Source organism: Cervus canadensis, chromosome 4, assembly GCF_019320065.1.
Source record: "Cervus canadensis isolate Bull #8, Minnesota chromosome 4, ASM1932006v1, whole genome shotgun sequence".
Lineage (NCBI taxonomy): Eukaryota > Metazoa > Chordata > Mammalia > Artiodactyla > Cervidae > Cervus > Cervus canadensis.
In genome coordinates, this window is record NC_057389.1 from 58,920,263 (window position 1) to 58,945,902 (window position 25,640).

The 25,640-nt window shown below is 38.7% G+C and overlaps 1 protein-coding gene across 2 annotated transcripts in view; it reads right to left on the minus strand.

Annotated features, from left to right (window-relative positions):
• Positions 1–25,640, minus strand: part of KDM3B (lysine demethylase 3B) — a 56,298-nt gene that overhangs the window by 21,962 nt on the left and 8,696 nt on the right. Inside the window, exons 2-11 of one of the 2 annotated variants that reach the window (XM_043465393.1) lie at positions 21,832–21,999; positions 19,482–19,595; positions 17,457–17,562; positions 15,750–15,874; positions 13,783–13,857; positions 10,529–11,128; positions 5,784–7,020; positions 4,693–4,894; positions 1,794–2,008; positions 862–1,014 (exon numbers count right to left, since the gene is read on the minus strand). In XM_043465393.1, coding sequence (XP_043321328.1) covers positions 862–1,014; positions 1,794–2,008; positions 4,693–4,894; positions 5,784–7,020; positions 10,529–11,128; positions 13,783–13,857; positions 15,750–15,874; positions 17,457–17,562; positions 19,482–19,595; positions 21,832–21,999 — 2,995 coding nt within the window. The remainder of the gene's footprint in view (positions 1–861; positions 1,015–1,793; positions 2,009–4,692; positions 4,895–5,783; positions 7,021–10,528; positions 11,129–13,782; positions 13,858–15,749; positions 15,875–17,456; positions 17,563–19,481; positions 19,596–21,831; positions 22,000–25,640) is intronic. The other variant, XM_043465394.1, reaches the window with a different exon arrangement.

Sequence of the window (25,640 nt, forward strand, 5' to 3'; positions counted from 1 at the left end):
TCATCTGGGAAATGCAAGTTAAAATCACACTATATACTACTTCACAGTCACTATGATGGCTATAATCAGACAGATAATAACAAGCGTTGACAAGGATGTGGAAAGTTTGCAATCCTCATACATTGTTGGTGGAATTATAAAATGGTGCATCTACTTGGGAATACAGTTTGGCAGTTTCTGAAATGGTTAAACATAGAACTGCCATATGCCCCATCAATTCTACCACAAGGTATATATTCTCAAAAAAATGAAAACACACATCCGCACAAAAACTTGTAACAAATGTTCCACTATTCATAACAGCCAAAAGCAGAAACAACCCAAATGTCCATCAACTAAAGAATGGATGAAGAAAATGTAGTATATCTATACAATGGAATATTACCTGGCAATACAAGGAATGAAATACGTGCTATAACACGGATGAAAGTTTGAAAGAGAATGCTAAGTTTAAGAGGCCAGTCACAGAAGGCCATATATTGTATGATTCCATTTATATGACATGTACAGAATAGGCAAGTTGATAGACACAGTAAGCAGACTGATGGTTACCAAGGTTTAAGAGGGGAAGGAATAGGGAGTGAGTGCTATTGAACGCAAGATTCATTTTTGGAGCAATGAAAATGAAATTAGATAGTGGTGATAACTATATAAACTTGGGAATATACTAAAAACATTTGAAGTGTATACTTTAAAAGTTTTAACCTTCTCAGTTAGGCTGGAGTATTGGCAATTTTAAGACCTCCCAAAGTGACAAAACATAAGCTAAAGAAGGGGCCCATAGCTATTTCTGCTTCAGTTTCCAAGTCCACACCTCCACTGACAGTTCACCTTCAGCTGTATAGGACAACATTTGCTCACCACTGCGTGGTCGGCTTTTCCTGAGCCTGTAACAGTCAAGGCAGACCCCAAATCCGCATTTGCGACAAACCCAGTGGATGTTGAAGAGGGTTGTTTCACACACATCACACATCTCCCGTACACCTCGGACTGCTCGCTTCCATGCCACTTTCTCTGGTGGAAAAAGGAAGAGGAATACTGTTGGCACTGATCATCCTGAGCGAGAGCAAAAGATCCCAGATCCACTGATTCCCATTCAAGCATTTTGTCTAGCAATTAAACTCAAAGATTCATGAAGTTCGTATTTCTATAATTGTTAAGAGAAACAAAAACATGGAATTTCTAATATTTCTGAACAAGTGTCAGTGAGAATGAATGCCATATGTTGTCACTTAATAGATACTATAAAATTTTCAAATTGGGGAAGCTTGAAATAAGAGGATTTTTCTCTTTAAGTATAGGGCATAATTTTATAGTACAATATTCCTTGGTCTAGAAATAGGGTATAGTATCTCATAGACATGGAAATACCATAAATGTATGAATAATATGGGTTTAAGGTATGAAACACAACAAACAGTAGCACTTAATCTATTCACAAACCATCAAGTATTACTACTTACTGACACAAATTAGTTCAAAGCGAAGAAAATATTCAGAGTGAACCAAACCCAAATAGGGATCAAAATGCAAATTATGGCAACTGTGCTACAAAAATGAAAGACAAACAGGGAACGAAATTTTAGTCTGTTAAATGCCAAAGATGAAAAGACTGAGGACTGCTAGGCATAGGTATTGCTTTAGCTATTCAATTTACTTCATATAGAAGTTTTAGCAGCCTTAATTCATCCATAGAAAATGCTATCTGCCACTCATTCCACACTTCACTTTAAGCAAAAGAAAATGAGTTTCCAACTAGAACTGCCTAGAAGACAAGCAAGAGGGTGCCTTACGGTGTGGCTCCACCATCATCATGGCCTCCTTCTCAGACATCACAAGTTGGCAGAACTGGTCTCCAACATTGGCCAGAATGTATTTTGAGGTTTCTAGGTCTATTCCTTCTGCTAGGGAGGAAGAGGGAATCCACAGGTTCATGGCATCAGGGTCACTTTGCTGGGGACTCAGAAACCCTTCCACTCGGAGTACACCTTTTCGAGTGAAGATCAACCTGAGATAGGAAATACACAGTCAAATACACAGTAAATAGCAGCAACCATGCAAACCAACACCCACTTAAAAATCCTACGACCTAAAAGAAATTAAGTGAGACTTAATAGGAATCAGGCAGAGTTAAGAACTTGTACCATATTTGACCAACACAGTATGCACTAATAGAAAGGCTTATTTTTAACACGTATTAGGTCCAGGTTCTTTAAAGAGCTGTCTACCAGTTTCTCTAACCACTTATTCCATACCAACAACCACACCAGTAAATGTGACCAGAGAAAAATACAGATCTGTGCTCACTGTCACACTTGAAATGCCTGTCTGCTTACATCAGGTGAGCCTTTAATGCTTGTTTAACATCTTCTTTCTTTTCAAAACTCCAGTATTATTTTCCCCACGAGGACCTTGCTAATTATTTCACTCAAAAATTTCTGCAAGGAGCCAGAAGAGAGAATTCCCACAAGCTCCCACCACACTATCACACATTGCTATACCTGCCCCCATGTACTCCATCTCGTCTTCTGCTACTATGGATGAACTAGTTCCTAGTGAAGACCAATCTCCCCACCTCTGCTCTACACCTTATTCTCTTGCATAGGCATCGCTTCACTAATTCTCTGTTCTACATCTCTTTTCCTTTCTTTTTGTCGTTGTTCAGTTGCTCAGGCGTGTCCGACTCTTTGTGACCTGATGGACTGCAGCACGCCAGGCTTCCCTGTCCTTCACTGTCTTCCTGGAGTTTGCTCAAAGTCATGTCCATTGAATCGGGGATTTTCCTTTCTACTGAATCACTCTTGTCAGTATTTGAATGTGCTATCTCAGTCCCCTTGATCCCACATCCTCCTTCATTTATCTGTTTGTAAGAGCAAAGTTTCTTAAGAGATTTGTCTATACTGATAGTTACCAGTTCCTTTCTCTTTTATTTTCTCTTAAACCACAACATTCAGATGTCCTCTCATCAATCTACCAAAACTTTATTTTGGCTGCACTGTGTGGCATATGACATCTTGACTTCCTGACCAGGGATGGAACCCACATCCCCTGCAGTGGAAGCACGAGTCTTCCACTGTGGGAAGTCCTAAAACTGTTTTTGACAAGGTCATTCCCCCCTGTTAAATCCAAAGGTCATTTTTTGTCCTTAACTGACCACACCCAATCACCAGCATTTGCCAGAGTTCATTATTCCTTCCTAGAAACACATTCTTTAGTTGTCTTCCAGAATACCTCACTGGCTGTTCCTTCTCAGTCTCCTTTACTAGTTCCTCCTCATCCTGAAACAGGAGGGAAGAGGGAGGGCACAGACTTTAAAAGAACGACATAGCCCAAGGAACACGACATAAACTGATTAGAACAAACAGGTCCAAGATGTCAGAGTGACTTCCACTAGACCTTTGAGCCTCAGTATACACTCATTAGAACACATCAGCAAAGTAAACTGACACACCCACCAGTGCCATCACAGTTCTGAGGCCAACCATCAAAGACCCAAAAGTGGGCGACGGCCCAACTCCTGGAAATCCTTGCCCTTTCCCAGGATGACAGAGGATGAGATGGTTGGATGGCATCACAGACTCAATGGACATGAATTTAAGCAAGCTCTGGGAGTTGGTGATGGACAGGGAAGCCTGGCATGCTGTAGTCCCTGGGGTTGCAAAGAGTCAGACACGACTGAGTGACTGAACTGAACTGAATTTCCCAAAATAGTTGGAATAATCCCCCCATCATTGTTGTTGGTCAGTTGCTAAGTCATGTCCAACTCTTTAGGACCCCATGGCATCACCACATGTGGGATCTTAGTTTCCCAAGCAGGGATTGAACCTGTGCCCCCTGCAGGGGAAGTGCAGAGTCCTAAACACTGGACTGCCAAGGAAGTCCCCCATCAAGGAGCTTCTCTAGCCTCCCCACATATCAATCCTCTTTCCCTTCTTTATCTTCCTCATAGTTAAACTTGTTTTTTTTTTTATTTATTATCTGCATCCCTAACAAGCCTCCGGAGGGCTGGAATTTGATGGTTTTGTGTACTGTTTAATCCTCAATGCCCACAACAATGGCTGGCACACATTAAATGCTCAATACACATTTGCTGAATAAGTGAATCCATGCCACATGGATAAACCACTTGGATTTTTTTTATTTAAAAAACTAAGGACTCTTGAATGATTTCTTAGAAGAAATTCCTCTTCTAAGTTTATCAAGCAGAAGCAAAGTGAGTAAATAGCTATTGTTTGGTAAAAGCAAGGGACATTTCAAGGATTTTCAACAGTTATCCCTATTTTAAAGAAGGTTCACGTTATCTCCTAATCTTACTTCCCCTTCTTTCTTAGGGGATGCAAATTACTCTAGCACTAAAGAGGAGTAACTGGTTAAGCAAATCTATAATACAAAATGGCATCCTTCTGCTCACATCACTGGTTTCAAATGGAACTCAAGTTAGGAATAAGAACACAGTTCAGGGGGCAGAAGGTGAGACTGTTAAATTTCAGTTCTCTTAAGGGCAAAGTCATGTATCATTTCACAACCTAAATAACTAATGGGATGGCAGAACCTTAGCACAGACTCTGAGAGCAACGGAGTTTAGGAAAACAAGAAAAAGATGCTGAAATATGTTGACCAATTCAGAGAAAGAGTGGAAGTTATGTATCACTAAGGAAACTGGGAAGGAGATGAAGAGAGGAGTTTGGGTACCTCCGGAAGTGAAAGAAGCGGCAGGCCACAGTGGAATCATCTTGCTCCTGTTCCTTAAACTTCCGATACCGCTCCAGGCGGCACTCACGACACTTATGCAGGTGAGGGGCTACATTGATGCACGACCCATCCTGCAGGAAGGGCTCTCCGGACTGCTTCAGCTTCTTTACTTTGCTCACATCTTTCAGCACTGACTGGCCCACTGGGAGAAGGCAGAGAGAGAAATGGTTGGTCATGAAAGGTTTAAAAGAGATGCAAAAACATAATCCTCCTGAGGACAGACATTGTCCTGACCTGAGTCACTCCTTGCACTGGATGGGCATGAGCCCATCAGGTCCATCCTTGGCAGAAAGGAGCAGAGGGAACAAAGAGGCTTCAACTGGGAAATAAAAACCATGGAGAATTTGTGGGAAGTACCCCATGACAATGAAACAACTCTGAGTATGGGTGAGGAAAACTCAAGAAGGCAGAAGGTAGCTTCTTGCCACCAGCCCCTCAGGATACAACTGTTCTACTAATCAGGAACTCTTGGGGTTTCTATGGGAAACCAAATCTTAATGAGAATGGTAACTTGCCATTTTCTTAGACACTTGTCTTTACACAATTTCAGACCATAACCTCACTCCACAGGAGTTAATTGCTTTTGAAAGAGGTTTAAAACCATAAATATGTGACAGAGAGGAGCAAACTGAGGAGCAGTTCTCTTGCTTCATCAACTCTACTAAAGGCTGCTATGTGAGAATAAAGACTAGTACTGAGTAACTCCCCTAAGTTCATTAAAGGGGAAGGACCAAAGGCAGGAGAAATACACTAAGGGAGGAAAGAGCTCCTGACCAAAATTAACAAGACTATCAAGACTTTGTGGGATTATCATTAACAGGACAGATATCCCTCTTACAGTGCTGGTTTAAATCAACCCTGCCTTGAACCAGATGATCTGATGAGGGATCCCTACTGCACCCTTTGGACTATGTAATTCTATGAGATTATAGGACTTTCCATCAAAAAGAGGGCCTCTGCTGCCCAAGAGCACAGCAAGCATTTGAGGCAAGTGCCAGAGCCAGGCCCATGGATAATCTCAGCAGGATCACCTTTCAAGGGAGCAGTCCGAGGCCGGCCCTTGGGGGCCTGCTTCCCTTTGCCTTTTCCCAGCAACAGCTCAGCACTGCGTTCCCCATTGGGGCCCAGCTTCCCCATCAGGTGCTCCGGAATCCCCTTCAGGCCAGTCTTGGCTTGCAGCTGCTCCTCAGAGTCGCTTAAATCTGACAGGTCACTATTGGTACTGGAGTCTGAGTCCTGTCTGCAAGCCAAGCTTCGCTCATCCAGTGAGAACCTTTTCACAGCTTCAAAAGGAGCTTTGTTCTCCTGTGAAAAATCTGCTGGGGAGGACAGAAAGCTGCCTGAGTGCCTGCCAAAGACGTTACTAAAGGTTTTAAGGAGAGGATTGTCCTGCTGCCCAGGCCCCACAGTTGGCCTCTCCTCTGTGGGGCTGGAGGAGAGAGTAGGCATCTCAATGGGCTGGGTGAGGCTGCTGGTGGGGGAACTGGAGCGGCCATTCCCCATGGCAGAGAGGCTTGGCCCCCCAGTGGTAAGAGCTGAGCCCAGAACACCAGACACCAGTTTGGAGGAGTCAGTTGTGATGAAGAGGGTTTTCTTCTTTGCTAAAGATGCCGAATCAGTAGAGGAGTGAGACTCGGGCCAGCTGGGTGCTGCCTTGGAGGTGACAGTGGTAGCAGAGGAAGAGCCACCTGAGGCCTGAGATGCAAAGCTGCTGAAAGGGCTATGTTCAACTTTCTCCACAAATGCCAAGAAAGGGTTAGAAGGCTCTTCTCGGGACAGTTTCGGGGGCTGTAAAAATAGATTTTCATGACTGTCTGGGGTGCGGGCATTTAGGAGGCTCCGTGGGAAGGCTGGCGTGAGGGTGGGCATGGACTCTGCAGGCACTTTCCGATCCACAGAGCTGCCAGCCTTAGAGCCTGATTTAGTGTCTGCTCCGAGAGTGGATCTTCCTTTACAGAGGCTCTCAAGGCTTTGTTTAAATGAGTCTCGACTGGAGGAATCATCAGCCAAATTCTCTGAAACGGTAGTGAAGTAGTTACTGGTGGGTAAAGTTTGGGACATGCATTGAAAAAACAAGTTTTTTGAGATATCAGAGTCTTTCTGAGACTCTGGTGCTGGGCTACAGCCAAATGAGAAGCCCAAAGGTTTGTTCTCTGTGGCAAGAACCCCATTGGACTGGCTCCTTCCACTTCCAAAAGTCAAAGCTTGTGATGAACCCGGGAGAGATGCTCCAAATCCAGAAGAGGCCAGGATAGAATTCCTTGAATTCTGAAAAGAAGATAGCCAGAGTTAGTGATGCTGGCTTCTCTTGACAATCTTATGATATCTTCTTGGACCTAGGCCAACATTTCTTATGGGTCAATCAACTTTTCTCTCCTACAATTCCAGGGAAACTGCTCTTATAACTGTTACTTCACCAGGAAAGAAAACTGCCACAGACAACACAGAGGGGTCTTTAGCAAGGTGAGACAGAGATGGCAGGATGAAATGATACCCTTGGCTGTCAGCCAACTGACGGTCAAAGCACCAGGAGGCTGTGTAGGCTTCTAAGTTATCTATTTAGAAATGAAGACTCTGCCAGGGAACTGAAGAAAGGGGTTCCCGAATATATATGAGCTTTTAGTTTGAAATAGAGTGAAATATTACTAGTGACCCTGTAATATTAATCTACCTCAAAGACCTTAGGGGCTATGGTTAAAGTTTTGGTTGATTTAAGTCATTGCAAATTGCCCACTCTTACAAAAGTGACTTCAGCCCTATGAAAAGCTCATTGTACATTAAGGAAAATCACTTGTCTGAAATTGTCTGAAAATCGCTAAGATGGACCCAAGTCAACGTAAAAGCTGAATTATCTGTTTCTCTTAAAAGTTAGACCTAAAGGTGCTAAATTAAAGAGACATACCAGTTACTGAACACTTCTGTTATCATTATGATTTAACAACTCTCCAAAGTGGAAAACTGTAGATACTGATAACATCCACCAACAAAAGCATTCAGCATAACAAACTGGAGAATGACAAAAAAATTCTTTTTTTTATACCTTAAAAATGCTAACTTCCGCATTTGGATAAAGAAGGATGTGTACATAAAGAGGGGTTAGAATCACTTTCATGTAGTTTATCACACACTCATATACATGGATAATACAGAGAAATATCCATAGGCAGGTAGGTACAAGTACTCACAGAATACTTATATTCACTTTAAAGTATTAGAAATAAAAATTATTTCATGACTGCTTAATAGATATGGAGTTTCTCTTGGGGGAGAAGAAAATTTCTTTATGTAGTAGTGATGGTTGCATAACATTGTGAATATATAAATGCCGTGATACTGTACACTTCAAATGGTATAAATGGTAAATTTTATGTGTTAACTTAATTTTTAGAAAATTAACATATACCAAGTAAATGAAAGGGTGTTGTTCAGAAAAAAGCGGGATTAGGGGGGAGTTTCTTCTTTAACTACGTAAGAGGAGTCTACATTAGGACTTTCTTTGAGGGTGGCAAAGAAGCATGAGAACCAGGCAGGCCCTCTACGGCTTGCCTCCAGGTAACATCTGCTACAGAGACCAGTTCATGGCATTTCAATAACTTAGTTCATGCTCCTTTTTTCTTTTCCTTCCCACTAACCAAAAACCACTGACTTAAAACTCCTCCAAATAAAAAGAGAATAGACAGACACAGCACTGATGCTATGCTGTTGTTTCACTGGCTGGATCTGGCCAGGTCCCTTGACACCTGCGTGACTGCAAGGAATGAGCATAAGGATCTCAGGTTTCACTACTAAAGTTACTCTCTAAAAACAAACACACACATGGACTTCCCTGGTGGCTCAGTGGTAAAGAATCCTCCTGCCAGTGCAGGAGACATGGGTTCCATCCCTAATACAGGAGGATCCCACATGGTCGTGGAGCAACTAAGCCTGTGCATCACAACTGAGCCTGTGTTCTAGACCCTATGAGCAGAAACTACTGAGCCCATGTGCTTCAACTACTGAAGTCTGAGCACCTAGAACCCATGCTCTGCAACCAGAGAAGTCACCACAGTAAAAAGCCCTTTCACTGCAACTAGAGGAAAAGACAGTGCAGCAATGAAGACCCAGCATAGCCAAAAATATTAAATAATAAATAAAATTATATAAAAAAATACACACATGAATGAAAAATAGTTGGATGCTCTTTCATTTTCCTACAACTGATTAAATTTCAAATCCTTTTCTTATAAGAAAGTGATGACAAACTGATTTCAACACAATTTTTAGGGCAGGAAGTTTCCTGATGGGCTGTGTCCCTGGTTCATGATGGAAACATCCATTTCTGGACTTTTAAATCATATCCCGCACCCCCCCCCCCCAAAAAAAAAAGAAAAAAAAATCATATCCCAAGAGAATACCTAGGCTAACCCACTAGTAAAGTTACTGATACAGTCACAGAAATTTCTCAGACCTGCTTGGAAAATGCCCTCTGAATCTGCACTTCATCTATTCAGATTTGCTACTCTAAGAACAACAGTATTCAGTGGATCTCTTCATGAAGCATGTAATATTTGCTCTGTTTTGTAATCCCCATTTACATCTATTCTGCCTTTGACATGGATCTAATTTTAATCAATGTGGGCAATATGATGACTTAAAAAGAGGAGAAATCCACATAAGATCCCCACCTAGTTCTCTTGGGAATGCTGGTAAACTAACAGAGAACAAATCATGAAGAGTGTAAACTTTGCATTTACAGGCCTTCTCTTCTTCTGCCTTGGCACTTCACCTCCCTCCCCATCCCTGCACACTAAAGATTAAAAAACTGGATCTGCTATGGAGGGGAAGAAGTCAGATGAAATGTATACGCCATGTTTTATATGACACTGTTATAAAAGGATTCCATTTTAGGATGTGAGCTCCTTTAAATAGGATTTCAATTCTTTGTTTATAATATACAGTACTTAGCACACAGTAGTTTCTTATACATAATTTATAAAAGTCATTTAGTATTTTATTTGTAGTTCATATTCCAGTTTGAATTAATAGCCAATTTGAAAAGAAAATATGGCCAGCATCATTAATCATACTTTGGTGACCAAAATAAGAGCCAAAAGAATATAAGAACTGATTTTGATACTTTTCAAATTTGATTGGGGAGCCAACTTGATGTTAACTTTATTTAACAAAAGTTCCATTTCAGCAACAATATATGCATATCAGATGAAGAACCTAGCAAGCTGGATACTACCACAATTAATTTCATCAAAATTTCCAAGTAAGGCTTAAAAGATTAAGTTAAGAGGGGAAAAAAACCTTCTATGGTCATATCAAAGTGGCCCAGCCTCAAAGGAAAATATAGAAAATGATGAACTGAAAATGGGTTGGTAATAGTAGCTTTCACATAGCCCTAATTATAGTGTTCACTGTTTCCAACACTATAATTCATTAACCTTGCCTCTCAAAGGCCTGGTGGAGGCTAAACCACTACATGAACTAAATAGATAACTGAATTTAAAAGATTCCCCATTAGATCTATTTTAACGACACATTAAATTGGATTGTATAATCAAGTTTTGATTAGCCCAACTGTTTAGGTGACTTTTAAGAGCTGAGAAAGTTTTAAGAATATACACATTTGTCCAACAAGCAGTAAAGGACTATCCACAGAATACAATTTAAACACATCTCAGAAATACTCCTTCCCTATGGCATCTGAGATGCTTTTTAATGTGTTAAGAACAAAGTAGGGTGAAAGGTTGAACCCACATCTTGGAAATCTGCCCCTGAAACAACTCACCTCTCCTGGGGCCTGCGACCAGCTGCCTTTCTGTTTTTCCGGCCCAGTCCCTGTTGCAAGGCCAGTGTCTGAGATCCTCACCGTGGTTGGGGTGGAGCTGGCGGTAGTGACCACAGCTGCTGAAGCCACCATACACTGGCCAACTTGATCCAGTGTTTTTCCTGCCTCTTTATTTTCGGCTCCACCCACCTCTGGGGCCAAAGGTGTCTGACCTGTGGCTGTAGAATACGGAGTGAAAGGTAGAGGTGTGTCCCCACCCACAGGCTCATCCTGCACCACCAGAGTCCTGCCGTTTTCTTTGGTGTAAGTGGCAAAGCGAATGTTGCGGTTAATCTGGGGGACAAATGTAGTCGGTGGCTGCTTGGTTCTCTGATCCAGCCCTGGCTCTCCACTGGCATTCCCTCCTTTCCAGGGCCCTCGGCTTGCCTCGCCTCCATCGCTCCCATTACTGTCTACTTCACCCCTGTCTCCTTTCAATTTCTTTGATGCAGGGTCACACCCAGAGTCCGAAGCACTTTTCCTCCTCCGGCCATCTTTCCCCTCTATGCTCTCTCTTTTCTTCTTTCCTTTGGAAGATTTTACTGCTTTTAACGTACCCCCCTACAAAACAAAATTCAAAAAAGATTTATTACAAGGGACTTTCCATCCTGTGAAAACCATAAACCATTAGCTCTTTCCCATCTCTAGAAGCAGACAATCAAAGCTGGGACAGATTGCCAAATTTCAATGCCAGCTCTAAGACATCCCCTTTGTTAAAAAGTTCCAATCTTCCTGTGGTTCAATTGACACACACATATTCAAGATAATAGTTACTAGAGGTTAACTCACTTGGCAAAACTTCCCTTAAATGAAATGTACTCCTTTCTTAAATGGACTTTTTTCAGGATTTTAAAAATTTGTGGAATTTCTTTTACAAAAACGGACTGATAAAGCTAGTCTGGGAACTTATTTGCCCCTTGGTGGAAAAAAAAAATCTGCTTTATATTTATCTCCTTGTTTGACAGAAACTGCAAAGTATTGAAATATAAAATCTCCTCTATCCAGAAGTCACTAAAAACTGGTGACAACTTAACAATAGGAAAAGGAACACTTATGAGTCTGTGACCAGAGGAAAAGTGAGCCCAACAGAGACGGGTTTGAGTTGCTCTTATGGACACTATAAAGAACACAAACAATTTCCAGATCTTATTTCAAAGCATTAGATACAAACAGGGGGAAAACTAAAAAGGCAGGCGACCATAACCAAAAACTCAAATCTCTTAGCTCTTTTAGTAATATCATCCTATCTCATGAAATCTTATTTAGCCTTATTTGAAAGGTCAGTAACCTTAAAAGTCACAGAATTAGAAGGGGGCAATTCCTATCTCTGAGTGAAAACTATTTCCCTGAGAAGGACAAGAGGACAGGGGCTTGGGACACAGTTAACACTCTCTCAGGCAACGTATACCTGGAACATTCTTAGATTGATATCCTATTATTTCTTTTTAGCTGCATTTAGCTAACTTTCAGATAGTTTCATTTAGATAATGTGCTGGGGTGGCAATAAGCTAGTGACATAGTTATTTGGCTGTTATTATTTACCAGCTTGATTAATCGACTCTCATTGCCCTTGAATACATACAGATTCTTTGTGCAGATCTGTATCTTTGTTGTAATCAATCATTATTATAGCTCTTATAACTGAATTTTTTTTCAAATTTTTCATTTCTTCTTGCTAGTTTTCTCTTCTTTTTTTTCTGTCTTCATTTTTTCCCCCTTAAATTCCTTCTGAAAACATTAACCAAAGCTCAAGATTTACATGTTTCTCCCATACTTTTGGTAATATTAATCTAAGTTTCTAAATCTTTCATTTAAGAACTGTTTCTGTTTGTTAAGAATTATTTTCATTTGATCATTTAAAAATCTTTTTACCCGTTCTTCAACCTCTATCATCACTCAGTTTTCAGTGCTGTGAAGTATTTAAGTACAATCACTGAAATCTCTCCTTTCTTGCTCACTCTTTCCAAGAAAATGAGGTGACCATGGATCTCTAAGAAGCGTTACTGTAAAACTTGGCAGATTTGTCAATAATTGTATTTTGCTAGCTAAGAAGATAGTCACACCATGGCAAAGCTGAAAACAGAAGAATCAACGTCTGTTGCTGAAAACCAAAGATCTCACCTTTAACTCATTCAGCCAACTTACAGAGCCTGGCTCACAGCAATTTCCCTGAGCAACAACTTGTATGTATGTCCTACTAATGGTGAGCTACTCACATGTGAGTAGATTAGAACACTCAGACCAGTACTCCCTAGCTATACGTGGCACAATCTAAATGTACCTAGCATATAATAGGTGCTTAAAGAACAAATGAAATGAGGAAGGAAATAAAAAAGGGACCCAATACAGCATCAAAGTAACAAGTGTTTTTCAGCCATGTAAGCACAGTCAAGAGACTTATCCTATTTGTAATAATATAATATGTAGTAAAGAACTATTAAATTTTACCGATTCTACTTTTCCTACCCTAATCTTGTTTTATCAACCAAAATGACTGGATAAAGAATAGGAAGAACTGTATACCCAGCAGGAGCAGCCAAGAGAGCAATACAAACACAGGTGCTAAGAAAACTATGAAGAATATATGGACAGATGGCTGTCCAAGTCAATGTCCTACTGAAGGAAATTCATACAGGATTCCTTGATTATTTCAGGCACTGATTTACAATGCGTCTTTTAACGGGTTATGATAATTCTGAATGAACCAAGAGTTGGTCTGATTCAGAAACTATGGAGTAATCCACTGTGTGCTGAGCACTGAACTAGGCACTAGTTTAGTTTGAACTCTTCTTGGGATATGAAATTTCAGATTTCATATGGAGCTCACTACCACCTAATGGAAAGAAAAAAGGATGTAGCTTCTTCTCCATTTCTTATTACTGGGTAGGTCATGAATACTACTACTGCTTATTATTACAGCTTTGTCTATTGTATCTTTTAAATATACCTGTCCTAAAAAAATGTAAGAAAAAGGTAGGCCATTTTAAAACAGTTAGGCAACATAGCCATAATGAAAAGGGTTTGCTCAGACTAGGTCTCTTTCTCGAGATTATCCTCCCTCAACTAGACAAGACTGTGGTGAGAGCAAGAACTGTACAGTGGTCAGAGCCTGAAACCCAAACCTATTAACATGGATAACACACACATAATGAAGTCTATGTAACAAGATAATGCAAGCTCATGAGTCTGCTCAGAGACTCACTCCATTACTGTACCTCGCTCTGAGGCGCTGAATTATCCACGAGCATCACATGGATCAATCTGGGATCTACGGACTTGATCTCACCACTCTATAGAAGGAGGGGGATAGAAATAAGAAAAGAGGAGAAAGATTTAATGCCTGCCCACCAAAGACATAATTATGTATTTTTTCTTACATAATCTATGCAATTATCTCTATTTGTTTCTACTTCCCTGCTAGAATGAAAGCTCCATGAATAGGGATCTCTATTATTTAATTCACTGCTGGAATAACAACATTTGAAACAAGGTCTAGAATATGGTAAGCACTCAAATATTTGTTAAATGAATGAATGAAAAAATTGAGTTCAATGCCCAATTGTCTCTTTTAGGGTTACTAATTTCAAATACTGCATCTCTAAAACCTTCCTATTCTGTAATTAAAAAAACAAACAAACAAAAATGGACTTTCCTGGTGGCTCACTGGTGAAGAATCCACCTGCCAATGCAGGAGACATGGGTTTGATCCCTGGTCCAGGAAGATCCTACACGCTGTGGTAACTAAGTCTGTGAGCCACAACTGCTGAGCCTGTGCTCTAGAGCCCAGGAGCCACAACTGCTGAGCCCATGTGTTAAATTACTGAAGCCCTGCCAGAGTCAGAGCCAGAGCTCTGTAACCAGAGAAGCCCCCACAATGAGAAGCCTGCATACCGCAACTAGAGAGTAGCCCACAGACCCTGCAGAGCCAAAAATAAATATAAATAAATAATAAAATTTAAAAGAAAAAAGAAACCTTCAGAAAAAAAACTAAAGGTTTTGGCAGGGGCCAATTTGACGGATACTGTCAGATTTAATGTGTATATCCTTTGACCTGGCAATTACACACTTGGGAATTTATTTCAATAAATAAATAATGTGAAAAATGTATGATGATATATGCTCAAGGATATTCACTGAGGCATTATTTGTATTAGTAAAATAGTGGAAATGATTTTTAAATGTCCATCAATTTTAAATTAAATTAGTTATAATATACATCAATTCAGGGGATAGTATGTATCTGTTTTTAAAGAATTAAGTAGATTTCTATATATATTTACAGAGAAAGATGCTAATAATTTAAAATTAAGTTAAAAACATATATCAAAGAACTACGTGTATCATATGATCCCATTTGTTAGTACAGTATGATTTACACAGTTCTTACCTAAATAGACAGTATAAAAATATCATATACACACATAGAGAGAAGGTATTTGGAAGAATATGGAATATATACCAAACTGTTAATGGTGGATACCACTGTCAGGAGTAATATTTGCCTATGGGAAGGGATGGCTTTCACGTTCTATTTTATATATATGTGTATCATTTGAAATTTGTAAATGAAGATTGAATAATTTAATAAATTAAATAAATAAATAACTAAAATCATTATGCTCATATTACATGTGACTGCTGAGGGCAAGTCTGAAACCAATTCAAAGGTGTTATAAATACATATGTGTTTGCCTCAAAATACTCTTGTTTTTGATAGATAATTCTCCAGGTAGTTATAGATGCTATGTTTTTTCTACTTATTTCCTTAGAAAACAATTTATTTTATCAGCATCTAAGGGAGAGTGGCATAAGTATTATAGAAGCAAATGCTAATTGATTAGATTTGTAAATAATAAACATTATGAATATGATAAAATAATGATAATAGCACTTCACGTCTGTCTACTGTTCTATAGATTTCAAAGCACTTTTGAATACATCATCTCAGTTCCCAAAACACATACTGTGAGGCCAAGGGTGGTTACCTAATTACATCTAATTTACAGATGAGAACACTGAGGTTGAAAAAGTAGAACAGCCTTTCTCAAGGTGATAGAATCAAAAGTGATAAAGCCAGATATGGAACCCAACTCTTCTTACATGTAATGAAGCGCTCCCTTACTCCATACCACCCATGGTAAGGGGATGGATGGACCGCAGACAAAATAACACAGAGCCTCACCTCAGTTACAGACACCTCCATAAGACGGGTGATGGAGTCTTGATGGCTTACAACACCACAGAGCCAACTTTCTTCTCCCTCTGGCTGGTATACTTTGACCCTGTGACCTTGAACACTGTAGGGACCTAAAGAAGAGATCAGTCAGTACTGAATATTTTTGGCTAAGCTGTATTTCATGATTGTTCCTAAAAATCAGAAACAGAAAGAAGACTTATTGGCATTTTCAATCCTCTTGTATGGAGTTGAATAAATGAGCAATTTCAGATTTACTATACACAGCAATTTAAAAATAAAACATAGTTTTTCCCAGTGACTTTTGTAAATTTTATTTGGAGATTTCTTAGACTATCCTAAGTTCTGATACCTTATCTCAATCTTCCAATTCTAGAAGTAATATAGGAAAGAGAAAGGGAACTTACAAGTCAAAAACTATAGATAATATGAAAATATACACAGATCTATCTGACATATACTTAAAAAAAGTAGGCTAGTAAGTTGAATGTATTATTTTGTTATGTTAGCATAGGAATGACACATAACCATTTGCCCTTTGCAATCTTACTTTCAATACAGTAGGTGGAGAATTCAATTGATGAGGTTTCCAGCCTCTGCTCTAATAACAATCTGAACAAATATAGCACCTGTCTTCCTAAGAACATAGAGTTTCAAAGATATTACTTTATCAGCAGGTAATGTTACCCTACAATTTCAGCTGGCCCTCCAAGAACAACAGTTTCTCTCTCCTACATATCTTATACATTTGAGACTATATAGTTAAATCACTGCTTATTTTAATTATCTTTCAGAGCTATAATTAAGCTTAATTTTTCTATACACATTCATATATATGTCTACATCTTATCCTGTCCCTTGATTTCCTTCTCACTGCTATTTTTCCTCACTATCTTTCCTCTCTCATACCTTTCCTTGATCATTAAACATCATTTCACACTGATACGTTCCTTCTTCAAAGAGGCCAGTTTTCCTACCTTTACCTATTTAGATTTAGTTTGACAAAAGAGAACCAAGAGCCCTATTTCACTGAAAATTATTATTATCATGAGGTCAGGAAGGACAAAGAGCAGATGTACAACATGAAGGGAAGGATAAATGAAGCCAGAGTCTACCCTTTGTGTAGAATCTTGGGCAAAATCTGTATGTAAAATGAAAAAGTTAATAAATCTCTTTTCTTTTCATTCTTTTTTTTTTTCTTTTTTTTTTCTTTTCATTCTTAAAAGTTAACATGCTCTTAATGCGAATGAGTCTGTGGACACCTTCCTTTATGAACATACCTTACACTCTAAGTTGTTATTTGTTGGTGTTAATAGTCTTTGGTCCACTGAACCTTACAAGACAGTATGCTCAACAAGGGCAGAGATTTTCTAGCTTGTCGTTAAATCCCAGTACCTTAACACTGTGTCGACTGCAAGGTTAGTCCTTACTAAATATTTAAGAAATAAAGAAATTTTAAAAAAGACAAAATTGCATATTATGAAAGATAATACAAAAAGGAAATTGGTTTGAGGGAGATCCTATTTTTCCAATCCATTCTAGAGATCCAGCTAACTAGAGTTACTTGTGACACTACCCACAAAAAGAAGATAAGCACAGATGTTTTAAGAGTTGCATGGTGTTTTCCCCATTCTATCACTTTCAACATTGGCCATACACCCGATTCAGAATTCAAGGACAGAAGACTATTCTTACCTCGGCTGAATATCTCTTGTAGCTTTTGGTCACTGATCAAAGCATTAACTGTGTCTCTCAGAGCAGCATGTTCCAAAAGAATCTGGTTTTGGCTATCTGTTCCCATCTAGTAAAGATAAAAGAAGAAACAACTGAATACTGAAATAAATAGCAATAATATCTAACCAGAAGAGAAAAATTATACCCTTGAGGAGCTCTACATCAGCATATATCAAAATGTTCCAAAGAACCCTAGTCTGACTACAAGATGTTCTACAAAAGTTAAAGATGCTACGATCATTTAGGTTTAGGAAATATTATACCTCCCTTGAACAAGGTGGGAAGGGGGCAGGACATCAACTGCTTCCCCAACCCATCCAGTCAAAAATCTGTGTATGTCTGACTCACCCAAAACTTAACTCCTAATAGCTTACTGTTGATTGGAAGCCTTACTGATACATAGTTGATTGACATCTATTGTGTACATCCTATATATTTTTCTGTATTCTTAAAATAAAGTAAGCAAGAGAAAAGAAAATATTGAAATCTTGAGGAAGAGAGTACTATACTGTATTTATTGATACCCTATGTTCATGATGTCTGTTTACAAGATGAAATATCTGTCAATGCACTACATCAAGACTGCCTTATTCAGGGCTTCCCTGGTAGCTCAGTGGTAAAGAATCTATCTGCCAATGCAGAAGATATGGGTTTGGCCCTTGATCTGGAAATATCCTACATGTCACCACAACTATTGAGCCTGTGCTCTAGAGCCTGTGGTCTGCAACTACTGAAGCCTGTGCGCCCTAGAGCCCATGCTCTGCAACAAGAGAAGCCACCACAATGAGAAGCCCACACACTGCAACTAAAGAGTAGCCCCCACTTGCTGCAATTAAAGAAAAGCCTGTACAGCAACAAAGACCCAGCATAGCCAGAAAAAAAAAGACTGCCTTGTATAAAACAAAACACTACAGATATTAAAAGTATTACTAACATTAGACATCTAAATGAAAAGACACAGTGAAAAAAAGTCATCTTAATTTATAGGTACTATATTTATTGAAGAACATCCATACACTAAGTGGACCAATGTAGTTAAAACTTGTGTTGTTAAAGGGACAACAGCATACTATATCTTTCTACAAACTTGTGTTGTTAAAGGGACAACAGCATACTATATCTTTCTACATACAATAGTACATTTAAAGGCTCTGAGAAGACATGTAGGAAAAAAGCATGTTTAGGTAAATGTTCTTCATACTTATTTGACTGTAAAACATTTTATTCCCTGTAAATCTTGTTATTTTGATACTTATCCACAATTCACTGAGTGCCTATTCATACAAGCACTAGGATTACAAAGATGAATAAAACAAGACTGATGAGAGGGAGTGAGGCCTAGTAAGGCAGGAAGACATTTCGACAAAAAAAAAAAATCATCATTAATATTTCACAAAACACAGTTTAGTAAACATTGCTCTTGGCTGCCTCAATAAGACAGCAAAACTCTTGGAAGTCTCCTAAATTTTAACGTTCAGACAATAACTCTTGTGAGAAATAAATATTATCATCCATATATTCTGAAACTCTAACTCAGATACTAGCTTGTTTAAACTACTAACCTATCCCTTTTTTGTAACTAAAAATATATCTAAGCTCTTCAATATTTAATGTTGGTTGGAACCAGCCCAAATTCCCAGCCTCCTTGCCACTGGCAAAGGTATAGGCCCTTCTCGACAAGTTACAGAAGCAGACACCTCTGGAAAGTCACTGCTTCTCTGGAACTGTGGTCTTAAGTGTAAAGTGGTTTTAGGGTAAGGTGGGGGTGTGGAGGGGAGAAAAGAAGCCTCAGTCACCAAATGTACTTTTCAAGGGAGCAAAGAAACTTTAAAAGGCACATGGATTAAAAAAAAAAAGGCACATGGAATTACTGGGAGAAAGTACTTGCTTCAACATTAAAAGAGAAGAGGAAACACTCTATTTACAATCAACAGAGAAATTAGCAGGGAGAGAAATAAATTCAGGGCTAGACCAACTGATAAGTACCTGGAACAAATGCAACCCATTAGCATCTGACAGGAAACGAAGCTCCCGATCCAGAAGGTATTCAACTGGAACCACAGAACCCAAACCGAGTTTATCTACCAGGGGAGTGAAAGTCTGTGAAATACAATGACAAGAAATAGATTAGTACTTGGGAGAGAAAATAAATGACAATTAAACTGAATATCTAGTTGCAAAGAAAATGTCCATTATTAATATATATCTTTCACTTCAGTAAATTCAGATAAGCTAAAGCATAAGTTCTGAGAGTCATTCCTAACCCACCATCTGTCCTCAAATAATCATATGAAGCAAACTAGAGCATAAAGTCAGCTCAATAGCCTTATTAACAGCTAAAAAGGATAAGAAGAATAAGAAATTCCTCATTCTCTTTTGCAATTTAACTAATCTTGTCAGGCTTAAAGAAGGTTACATTACAGTAAGCTCTCAGAATAAAGAGTTATACCATTATCATCTCTAGAACTCTTGAAACCTTTGTGAGATTTCTAAACTGATCAGTGATATAAAAATGCATGGGTAAATTCATATTTAGTGTTTCTTAAATAATCTGCCTACAAAAGTCACCCAGGGACCAAGATCAATTTGAGCTTCTTCTAAAAGTTCAACTGGAAAATAAATAAATAAATAAAAGTTCAACTGGAAAGTGGCTTTAAAAACAAATGAAAAGAGTTCAGTAGGTGATGATATGTAAAATCAATAGGTTAAAAATGTTTGTTTTGAGCATTATTTAATTTGGTTAGTCATAGGAGAACTAGATTTTTGCCTTGTGAGAGTCTGAGCTAAGAAGTAGTACACAAAATGTCTATGCTTCTAACTTATCCAACTAATAAATGGGTGATTCAAAATGCTAAAAACAAAAAATTCCTCACAAACAGTCTGATTTAAAAATGGGCATATCACCTGAATAGATATTTTTCTAAAAACAGACAAATGGGCAACAGGTACATGAAAAGGGGCTCAACCTCACTAACTTCAGGGAAATGCAGATCAAAACCACAATGAGTAATCACCTCATACCTAAATGAAAGACAAAGAGGAGGGGACCCTTGTGCCATCAGTGGGGATGTGAAAAGACAAACACACCAAGTACTGGAAAGGACGTAGAGAAGGGGGGACCCTTGCACCATCAGTGGGAATGTAAACTCGTGCAGCCACTACAGAGAACAGTACAGAGGTTCCTCAGAAAAGTTAAAAACAGAAACTACCATGTGACTCAACATCCCACTTCTGAGTATTTATCCAAAGAAATGAAATCACTGTCTTGAAGAGATCTCTGTACCCTCATGTTCACTGCAGCGATATTTACAACAGCCAAGACAAGGAAACAACCTACGTGTCCAGTGATGAATGAATGGATAAAAAAATGCAGTGCATATACACACACACAAATATTATACACAATGAAACATTATTTAGCCATAAAAAAGGAGGAAATCCTGCCATTTACAACAACACAGCTGAATCTCCAGGGCACTATGCTAAGTCAAATAAGTCAGACAGAGAAAGACAGATATGGTATGATTTCAATTACATGCGGAATATAAAACAACTGAACTCATAGACACAGAATATATTGGTGGCTGCCAGGGGTAGGAGGAATGTGGGAAATGGGTAAAAGTGGTCAAAGGGTATAAGCTACAGTAATAAGAAGAGTAAATTCTGAGGATCTAATGTACAGCACCGTGACTATAGTTAATAATGCTGTACTGTATACTTGAAAGTTGCTAAGAGAGCAAATCTTAAAAGTTCTTACCATGTATGTGTTGTGAGAAGCAAATTAGATAATATGTAGGAAGGTACTCTATAAAACAATGAGATTATTATACTTTACTGAGATTTTTAAAATGTTCTTGTTCTGCAAAGCTAAAAAAGGAAAGTTCTTACCACACACACAAAAATGTAACTATGTGAGACACAGAACTGTTAACCTTACTGTAATCATTATTTCACTATAAATATAAAATCATCACCTTGTACACAGACTTATACAATGTTATATGTCAATTCTACCTCACTAAAGCTGGAAACAAAACAGTTTCTATGGGAAAAAACGGACTTTAAGAACTACATTGTTTCATAATATTATGATGAGAAAAGAAAGGTGAAAAATTATTTAGAAACAAAGTATCAAATGTTACTTAATATAAAACATTCCAGAAAGCACAGGAAAAGAGATCTCTCCCAATTTTTGCTTTAGTAACTTCAGAATAAAAGCCTGTTAAGGACAAAGCATTAGAGTTTGGGGAATTCTAAAGAGTTCAGCTAGTGCATAAATACCACATAGAATAGGAATAAAGCCCAAATATGTTTCTAGCCAATAAAAGCCACTCACCAGGGCTGGCCACTGTGCAATTGAGACTCGAGTGCCCTGGATAAGGACTGGGTCCTTCCGAGGTGCCCATACTAGAGACCCTTCCAGCAAAAGTACAATAACTTCTTCAGCGTGAACTTTAACCCAGGAGTGCTGCTTCCAGTTACAGCCATCAAACTCTACAAAGATCTGGAAAAAAAGACAACAAGTCATCTTGGGGTTACATTGGAAAAAATCCCACACTATAACATAAAAACAAACACAAACTTCCTGTTTTGAAAACTTTTAACTTGTTTTTAACTTCTTTCAATGGATTTCAATAAAAACCAATCTTACTTTAGAGCCAGGAAGTTGGTCTCATCCTCACTCTGAGAAGAGGGTACAGAGTTAAGGGGGCATTAGTTATTTACAGTTAATAATTTCTAGCCAAGATCCTACTGAGATTTATAACTCTTAGTTTCCAATTTACATCTAAGCACACTAACTGGGGGCTATGCTAGGTTCATGAATACGGAAAAGAATCTAGAACACTGATCTCAAGGAGTTCATAGTCTAATAGGTAGAATGACAAATTTTTTACACTTCTATTGTGAACTTTTAAAATTAATAAAGGCTAGAGTACTTATAACCCACTTCAAAGAATTTTAGTTGGCTTTTGGGAAAGATGCAAGAAAATGATGAAATGTAAATTTGCAATCAGGACTATGCAAACTACAACAGGAAGTCACTATTAAAGTATAAAAAGAGGGAAAACTTATGATGAGAATAAGGATCTATATAGCTGTATGACTGAGGGATATATGATGAATGATGGATTACTGATTTGGCTCTGAGCTTCCTAAAGGCCAATCTGAAAATGGAGAGGTCAGTTGCATTGTCTTCACTGTCTAAAAAGAGAACACAAAGCAATGTCTCATGGAAGCAACACTTTTCCAACCACTTGGCTCTACAAGAAATTTCTCATATGACACTTCCAAAGGCAACAATGTAGGGCAATTAAATTCATTACATAAAGCTCTAGGTTTATTACTTGTAATATATTAAGTAAGTTTCACATCTACTTTAAAAAAAAATGATGGGAAAATAAGGCTCAAAAGGGGAAGCATGATTTTTACAGAGAAAGAACATTAAACTGCATTACATTTAAAATATGAAGGGGATCATTCATATATTAATATGTGTTCTGGGGGAATCATATACAACTTTAAGTAACTTGCTGACAATTTGGAAAGAGATGTATTCAAACTTGTATTTAAGTACAGACTCAGGCAACAAGAGAGGCAGTAATGAACAAAGCTTGGGGCTTATGTTCCTGAAGGCTTGGATTTCTGTCTTAACCTTAAGATGCTAGTTTTAATTGAAAACTTGAGCAAGTCACTCTTTGCTTCTCAAGTATTGGTTTCATCCTTTGTGATAAGACATACCTCATGGACTGGTTGTGAAGACTAAATAAAGTCATAGATTCAAAAGTACTTTGGTCAATTGTAAAGCACTACTTGGGCAATAACATGCCATAAGATAAAACAAATAAAATAAAGTATAGGGAGCGTTTAGAAGCAGGAGAGATCACTTCAGGTGTGCAAAGGGACTGATATGGGCTGAGGTTAAAAAAAAAGTCCCAATCAAGTTCTAGGATGGCCAGGAGCTATAGTACACTGTGGGGGAAGGAGTGGGCAATGAGACTAAAAAGATTAACAGTCAATGTGGAAGACACCAAATATTGGGATAAAACTTGGGTTCATCCATCTGCCAATGGGAGATATATATGTGTATGTGTGTGTGTGTGTGAATGTGTATACATGCAATTGCCAGTAAAAGGTTTCTGAGGTAAAAACATAAGCAGAACAGTTTGTTTCAGGACAATTCAGCTACTCAGTGGATGAAGATGGTTTAAAGTGGGAGTGGGGTGGGGAACAGGGGGTGTTCTTACATGACCTAGAGTGGGAGCAGTGAGACAAGGAAGGAAGTGACCAGGGCTCATGAGAGTGGATGAGTCATATCAACAAGCTAGATGACTGGCTGGAATAAGAGTAAGGGAAAACTCAAAAATGACTTTGATTTTGAACCAAAGACTAGGAGAACAGCAGCCACATTACTGTTCAGTGGTGTCATAACTGATGTCCAGAGGAGGCAATGGCTGAAGGACAGACAAGGCCTTCCAAGCCATGAAAAGGAACAGAGGCTGTCGAAACCCTAGGTGGAGTCTGACCTTGAGTGACAGTGCTCTCCTGGGCATAGCTTAGAAAACCAGAGGTTGAGGCTCTCTGGTGCCTGACAGCTAGGTGCCATGTACAGTGGTAATCTGCCAACTACTTTAAAAATCAACATGGTGCTGGCGCTGGTGCTAATTGCTTCAGTCGTGTCTCACTCTGCGCGACTCCATGGACTGTAGCCTGCCAGGCTCTTCTGTCCATGGGATTCTCCAGGCAAGGATACTAGAGTGGGTTGCCATTTCCTCCTCCAGGGGATCTTCCCAACCTAGGGATCGAACCGGCGGCTCTTATGTCTCCTGCATTGGCAGGCAGGTTCATTAGTGCCACCTGGGAAGCCAACATATGAGTCACAAAATTCTAAGTCATACCAACATACAAATACAAGGACAACACTAAAAGAAGTCATTGTATCAAAGCTGTAGTGATTTTAATTCTTTATATAGGAATTTGAACATTTAAAAAGTTAGTATTCAGGAATTCTATCATAACACATCTGAAAACACCATGGAAGAGCTGAAATATTTGAAAGCCATATTTTACCAAATTTAAGGGCAATTATTTCCTAACCTGCCTGGGCAAAGGAATAAAGTGTTGTACTTGGCAACCACAGTGCTGTACGTTCTAGGATCAAACAACTGCTCTAGGCTAACAATATAAATTTGTTTTGAGAGCAATATGAAATGTGGATATATGTAAACATGTTCTACCAGTATTATGGCTTATTTCTCATCCTAGCACTCTCTGTTCCACTTCCTAGCTAGAGATGGAAGGAGTTAGAATATATAAATGAGGTGAAGAATCATTTCAGGTCAAAGTACACAGAACATGAACTCTTAAAATGGTAATGGCCAGGGACTTCTCTGGTGGTCCAGTGGTTAAGATTCCATGCTCCCGATGCAGGGTGCCCAGGTTCTATCCCTGACCAGGGAACTAGATTCTACATGCTGCACCTAAGACCCAGTGCAGCCAAACAAACAAATATTTTTTTTTAAATGGTAGTGGCTATGTCACAAAACAGGAAGAAGGGATATAAGCCAACAAAAATCAATGGTAGTGCTTGGACCGAGTTAGAGATGGCCAACGCAGGTTGATAATCTGGACAGAACAGAACTAAAACAGTTTTGAGTTGATTTTTAAGTATTTTTAAAATTTCTACTATTAGAGTAAAAGTAGCAAAAAGTATTATTGTGCAGCTAGAGCCTAAGGACTAGATGTGTAAAATATTTCTTTAGTTAAGGAGAGTTAGTAGTAAAACACTTACTTTCATTTCAAAATCCCTTTTATGGTCTATATGTAATGCACATTCATTTCAGTGACATTAAAATGAAATAATTTTTTAAAAAAATCAAGTAAGTTAACCTAAGTTTGATAAAATCAGACAGTAGTAGTCTGAGTAATACAAACTTTCATGCTAACCACATAATTATGTAGTAATCAGTTTGGATTCTGGTCCTCCCTATGGCCATTCTTACTACAATTAATAAAAGTATTACTCAACAAAAACAGAATGCCTCAAAAATATGTGTGTGTTTGTGTGCATGTGCACAAAACACTTGCCAGGGCCAAGAAGATCAAGGTGAATAAGGTAGCACCTGGCAGGAGGGAATCAAACCCTAG